The 6,298-nt window shown below is 67.4% G+C and overlaps 1 protein-coding gene across 1 annotated transcript; it reads right to left on the bottom strand.

The window, feature by feature from the left end:
- Positions 1–388: 388 nt before the first annotated feature.
- Positions 389–5,545, bottom strand: SOX8 (SRY-box transcription factor 8). The gene is made up of 3 exons (XM_032269386.1): positions 4,975–5,545; positions 3,343–3,575; positions 389–2,591 (listed from the first exon to the last, which is right to left on the bottom strand). Exons 1-3 carry the CDS (start codon positions 5,394–5,396, stop codon positions 1,906–1,908), a joined length of 1,341 nt encoding a protein of 446 aa, XP_032125277.1. The 5' UTR covers positions 5,397–5,545; the 3' UTR covers positions 389–1,905.
- Positions 5,546–6,298: the final 753 nt, after the last annotated feature.

Below are 6,298 nucleotides of genomic sequence, written 5' to 3'. Positions count from 1 at the left end.
TCCGTGCCAAGCCCGAAAGCTGCCGCCGGCTTCCCGGCGTTGCACCGCCACCCAGAAACCGGCTCTGGGAGGAAAAACACAGCCCCGAATCGGGCCCATCTGGACCCATTTTGCCCTCCAAGAAGGAAGACGAGGAGCTCCCTTCCCGGAGGCTGAGACGGGATTCGAGAACCACACCGGTGTTTCACCTCAGACCGAAGCCTGCCGGCGCCTCGTGGCACGACGGGCTGCCCCTGCCACTCTGGGCCCAGCCTTCCTGGCTGCCCAACTCGGAGGGCCCTGGGGTGAGGCCGGCGGCCATGTGGCACGGCCCGATCTGCCTTTGCTGGGCACCTTCGCCCTGGGAGCCCCAGGCTCACGCAAAGCAACACACAAAATGCAGCCCACACTCATAAAAAGCACTTTGTTTAATTTTATCAAATCGATCTGTACAAAAGTTAGCGTTGCTTGGTCAGAAAGTAGCAAAGGCAACAGGCGGGTGAGGGCGCGTCCTCCGAACCCTGTGCCCAGGGAGACGCGGGCCTGCGGCTGCCCCGCCCCCACCCCCAGGGGAGTAGATAGATGCAGAGACATTTTTTTTCTACAAAAAGGTAAGAAAAGTAGAAAAAGTAAAAAGAAGCAACTTCACGGATGTAATTAAGTTTACAAAGTTTAAAGGCACAAGTTTCTGTGAAGGAGGCGCTATGCATGCGCGATGCTGGGCACGCAGGGAGGGCGGCGCGGTGAATCGGGTATTACTCCTCTAAGCTAAGGCCCTAACAACGTTTAGTGGGGAAGGTTTAGTTTCACAGCTTGGTAGGTGGCACCTGGTGCCTGCAAGCCAAGGTCACTTCCGAAGCCACGGCTTCCCAGGAATTCCCGTGTTCTGTACCACGTGGCACAGTAGTGGCCAGCAATGGATTCCCACTCCCCAAACCCCAACCTGATACTGGGTGCTGGGGCATCTCGACCTGATCAGAGATGTGGCAAGGCAAGGCCCTTCTCCTCCCTCGAATTTTCGGCTGCCAAGCTCAAGGCCTCCCAGAGACCTCAGGACCCCCAGGCCCTCCAGGGCAGCCTCCCAAAAGCCGAGCACGTGACGCTGGGCAACAGCTGCAACCCCATCTCCTGCCGGCCCTCCAGGGGAGCTTCCCAGCTTCCACTTTGTCCTAAATTCTACTCTTTGCCCGAAGTACCTCATTAATTAAAGATAAAATAATACAGAACATAAATAGATCTTTAACAGCTTTCAAAAGAAACACATTTAAGCTTCAAAAATAAAAATTATCAAAAACGTAAAAATAAAAGAGAGACGTGTTAATCACAGCCAGACCTTGCGTGGGCGAACTCTGCCAGCAAGGGGATGCCTCGGATCTGACAGGCGGTTCTGGAGATGCTCCAGTGGACGCGTCCCGGAGGGTCTGTGGACCGACACCCTGGACAGCCCGTGCACCTGTCGTGGAGGGAATGTGGCTGTGCGTGCCGGGGATCTGAGCGCCAAGGCTGGCCTGGACCTCAGAGCGCCTGCCAAGGCCCCCCGGTCCCCCCTCTCTTGGTCCTGGGGCCGTTCTGCCGCTTCTCCTCCGCTGAGACACAGACCCAAGTGCCGTGGCTGCCAGTCCTCCCAGAAGAGGGACCCAACAGCAGCCCTTCCTCGTGGAATAATCCCCGGCCACCTCAAAGAGAGAGAGAGAAGGGAGAGGGAGAGCGTCTGTCGGCGGAGGTGTGGCCATCTGGAGCAGAGGGCCACGGGCGGGCAAGCAGGTTTCCCTGCAGACTTCAGCAGGCACTTGACGGAGCTTGGCCACCGGGGCCCCTCCTGCCCTCGCCATGCACGCCAGGAGGCTCGGAGGCTGGGCTGTCCAGGCCGGGACAAGGCTGCCCCCCCCCCCCCACGCCCGCAAGTCCCTCCCCGCGGCCCGACCCTCAGGGCCTGGTCAGGGTGGTGTACAGCGGCTGGTCCCAGTGACTGCTGGGGCTGTGGGCGGGCGGCAGGGCCAGGCCGTTGAGCAGGGGCGAGGCGTAGGGCCGGCGTGGCGAGTGGAAGCAGGGGTACTGGTAGAGGCCGGGCGCGTAACCCGGGTAGGCGCCGTAGTAGCCGGAGGCCTGCAGGTCGCTGTAGTCACCCTGGGCGCCGGTGAAGGGGCCAGCGGGGGTGGCTGGCGGGACGCTGGCCTGGCCGCTGCAGGAGCCGTAGTCGGGCGAGCCCCGGGGCTGGTCGCCGTAGTGGCCAGGGCTCGGCTGCTCCGTCTTGATGTGCGGCCGAGGGGGGCCCGTCTCGGTGGGCGACGCGGAGGCCGACGGGGCGCCCTTGTGGGCCCACACGGGGGACGCCCCGGCGTGGAAGTAGGTGCCCCCATAGGCCTGGCCAGGCTCAGGAGGGGCAGGGCCGCCCAGGGGCAGGTACTGGTCGAATTCGTGGACGTCAAAGGCGTCCATGGTGCCCATGACCTCGCTGCTGAGCTCCGAGATGTCCACGTTGCTGAAGTCGATGTTCTGGCGCCCGCTGTCCGTTGCCCGGCGTCCCTCCAGCTTCAGCTCCGGCTTGGCACCCGCCTGGTGCAGCTCCGTCTTGGGGGTGGTGGGTGGGGTGGGCGGCCCGTGGGTCTGCCCTGGGGACGGGAGAGCGGGCGTCAGGGATGAATGCCCCTTCTGTGGGGCGGGTGGGGCCGGTGAGGCTGGAAGGGGAGGAACGCCAGCGCTAACTGCCAGAGGGGGATCAACGGCTTTTTGTTTCTCCACATTCCCAGAAATTCCAGCAAAGTCAGACCTAGACTTCACTCCTCGGCGGAGAAAATTCCGTGAAGCGCTGTGCTATGGGAAGACCGAAGCCCCTCCCAGAGACCAAGGTGGCTGGTGTGGGGGGGGTGGCAAAGGCGACAGGCCCGGCCTGGCCGGAGCTGGCATTGACGGGGCACTCGGGAACCACACAGACCCCGTTCCTTCCCGGGTCAGCCAAGCACTCCGGGGCTGGTGGGCGTCAGCCAGCCTGACCAAGGCCCCCAGCGGGACTCCACCCTGTCCGCCAGGCGCTGAGGCTGGGGCTGCTGAGCGTCGTGCGGGCAGCGGCTGGGTGTGGGAAGAGGAGCCTGCATTCAGCCCAGTCTGGCTGAAAACGCCACCTCTCCCGCCGGCCAAGCCAAGCTGTCAGGCCCTCAGCACTGGAGGATGCTAAGCAGGTCACTCTGCGCCAAAAACGGAGGAGGCCGGGGCCTTGGGTGCTTTTTCAGGGGACCCGGGGAAGGCCCGGTTCTCTCGAAGGCGCCTGCCCCTGCACCATCAATCACCCCATTCCCACCCAGACACCCCACGGCTGCCTCCCGCACCAGGGACCCTCGGACACGCTGGGGGCCTGGAGCCCACCTGTGTGGTCGCCGTGGTGGTGCGCGTCTCCCAGCCCTGCGTCAGCCTTGTACACGGCACCACTGCCCGGGTGGGGTCCCAGCTCGGCCCCCGAGTCGGAGTCGCTCTGGCCGGCCTTCGCACTCTTCCTGCGCCGCGGCTGGTACTTGTAGTCCGGGTGGTCCTTCTTGTGCTGCACGCGCAGCCGCTCGGCCTCCTCCACGAAGGGCCGCTTCTCGCTTTCGCTGAGCAAACTGCAGCACAGGGCACAGGCAGGGATGGCCAGGGCGCCCACGGTGCCCTCGGGGCGGCCGGCGGAAGCGCACACGGCGCAGGGAGCGGGCAGCAGAGCCCAGGGCCGGGACGCTCTGACCAGGGAAACCCGCCTGCCGCGGGCTCCGGAGCCTCCCGGGGCACCAGGCACCACGCCCCTCTGGGAGACCCAGACTGCAGGAGCCCCCGGAGCCTGCCTGGGGGAGGTGGGTATGCTTATTACGGCCAAAGAACGAGCCCCAAACCTCCCGGCCTTCCTCCTCCTACTTCCTCCAATTCCGGCCCGTTGTTCCCTCTCTCTGGGGCTTTCTAAGGGAGGTGGGGGAGGCGGGCAGGACCCAGCAGGCGGTGGACAAAAGCGAGGCTTCCCGGGAACGGTGCCGGCCTCCAGCGGGCGGCTGGGCGTGCTGTCCCTCCATTCCCACACATCCAGAAGTCCTGGCAGGGCCCAGGCGCCCATTCTCGCTGAGCCCTAGGACACACACCCCCTGGGACTCTCCTGAGGCTCTCCACCAACCGCCTGCGCGGCGGGACTTGGAGAGCAGGGGCTGTGTGGTCCACAGCGCCCCGTGGCTGCGCCCTAGATCCAGACAGAGGCGGAGGGCGCAGATATGCAAGCCCCAAGCTCCCATTTGCCAGGTGAGGAGCAGGATACGGGAACCAGGGCCCCAAAGCAAGACATCCATTTAAACCCAAGTGGACGACGTTTGGTGGGGGCGGCCTGTCCTGAGCAACAGCTTCTCCCCTCTGCAGTCCTACTTTCCGGAAAACGCACCGGCTCCACCGTGCCGAGGCGTGCACACAGCGCGCCCGCCATCTCCACTCCTGCCCTCCTTGCTTCCGGCACAGGGTGTCCAGGAGAGGGAGAGGCTGCGGGCCGGTACCAGCCGGCAAACCTGCCACCCGCCCATTCGCCTGCCCCTCTCCCTCCCCAAGCGTGGACGAGAAGCCGGAGGGGCTGAGCCCTTTCTAAGGAGGGGGCACCTCCAGAGAGCCGCATGCAGCTTGCTCCGTGCCCAACGGGCCTCCTGGGGCTGGGAACACTCGCAGCGGCCGGGGGGCACGTCGGGGTGCCAGCCATGGCCCTCCGCAGGGTGTTCTCCGCTAGGAAAACTGGCTCAAGAGTCCATCCACCACGAGGGTGCGGACCCCAGGCGCTGCCCTCCGCGGACCCGGATCCCCATTCCTGGCTCCGAACCCTGGCTGGCCAGAGGGTGTCTTTCCACGGAGACCCGCCCTGACACCCGCCCCGGGAGCAGAGCCTGGAGCCTGCTTTCGGCCGCCACCCCCGCTTGCCCTGAGCCCTCCAGGCCCTGCTCGCAGTCCCGGACCAGGGGCGGCCTGGGTCCCGACTCCCGACCCCGGGGCGCGGGCACTCACCGCCACAGTTTGCCCAGCGTCTTGCTGAGCTCGGCGTTGTGCAGGTGCGGGTACTGGTCGGCCAGCTTGCGGCGTGCCGCCTGCGCCCACACCATGAAGGCGTTCATGGGCCGCTTCACGTGCGGCTTGGCCTTGAGCGCGCCGCCGCCGCTGCCGCGCACTGGCATGGGCACCAAGCTCCAGTCGTAGCCCTTGAGCACCTGCGACACGGCATCGCGGATGCAGGCCGGGAAGCGCTCGTCCGCCGCCTCCGCCGTGTCGCCCCGGGCTCCCCCCGCTGCGCCCCCCGCGCAGCCCAGGCCCTCGGAGCCGGTGGGCGACGGCGGCGCGTCCGAGTCCGAGTCCTCCACGTGCGACATGGAGCTGGCAGTGCCGGACGGGCTGCAGGGCGGCTGGGTGCGGGCCTCGCTCATGTCCAGCATCTGGGCCGCGCGCGGAGGGGCGAGCACAGGAGACGCGCACCCGGGCCGGCGCCCGGGGCTGCCCTGCGGCCGCTCCGGGACCCGAAGTCGCCTCGCGGTAGCCCGACACTCGTTCCCCGCCGCCGAGGCTCGGTTCCCGCTCCGGGACCCGCAACAAGTTTCTTTAAGCGGCGGCCCCGCGGCCCCGCCCCCCGCACGGCTGCCCATTGGTGGAGCGCGTCCCTCTCCCCCGGAGGCGGAGCCCGGCCGCCCCCGCCCCCCCACCCATAAAGAAAGCGCCGCCGCTCTCGCCGCGCCCCCGCCCTCCCCGCACCACGTGGGCCCGGCGCCCCACGCCTGGAGCTCCCCTTTCCGGAGCCCCGGGAAGGGAAGAGGGGCAGGGAGGCCGGGTGGGCGCAGGGGGGTCTCCGGCGCTCCCTCTCTAGTGCGGGCGCCGCGCGGCTCCTGGGAGTCGGCGGGCACACACACACACACACACACACACACAGACACACACACACACACACACACACACACGCACACACACAGGTCTCGCCCGCAGCCCGGCGGCTTGGGGTCAGCTGCTGCCTGCGGTCCAGGGCAGGGTCCGTTCCGCCGCGAGGCGCCTAAGCCGGGGCTCCCGGCCCGCAGGGTCGGCGCGAGGGGCAGGAGCCCCCCCAGCTCGTCCAGAGTCTGCGGGCAGCGCACATCCAGGTAACGCGCGCCCAGGGGCGGCGGCTCGTAGCTGGCGGAGCCGGGGTCTCCCTCCCCATCTGGGCGTGTGCGTGGAGAGCGCCGGCGGGGGCGCGGTCCCAGGAGCCGGGCAGCTGGAGGGGCGGGAGCGCTGGGCGGGGCTTGCGTTGACCCCGGCGCTGAGTCCCTGGGGCGCCCGGCGGATGGCGTGGCCGGACGCGGGGGCCCCG

The sequence above is a fragment of the Sapajus apella genome, unplaced genomic scaffold, assembly GCF_009761245.1.
Source record: "Sapajus apella isolate SASKATOON/1434 unplaced genomic scaffold, GSC_monkey_1.0 scaffold192, whole genome shotgun sequence".
Classification (NCBI taxonomy): Eukaryota; Metazoa; Chordata; class Mammalia; order Primates; family Cebidae; genus Sapajus; species Sapajus apella.
This window is presented reverse-complemented; position numbering and strand designations above follow the sequence as displayed.

Coding starts and splice junctions, on each gene's coding strand:
- SOX8 (XM_032269386.1), bottom strand. CDS start 5,396: ATGCTGGACATGAGCGAGGCCCGCACCCAGCCGCCCTGCAGCCCGTCC. Junction 3,576..4,974: donor ACGCTGGGCAAACTGTGGCG/GTGAGTGCCCGC, acceptor CCTGTGCTGCAG/TTTGCTCAGCGAAAGCGAGA. Junction 2,592..3,342: donor CCACCACGGCGACCACACAG/GTGGGCTCCAGG, acceptor TCCCGTCCCCAG/GGCAGACCCACGGGCCGCCC.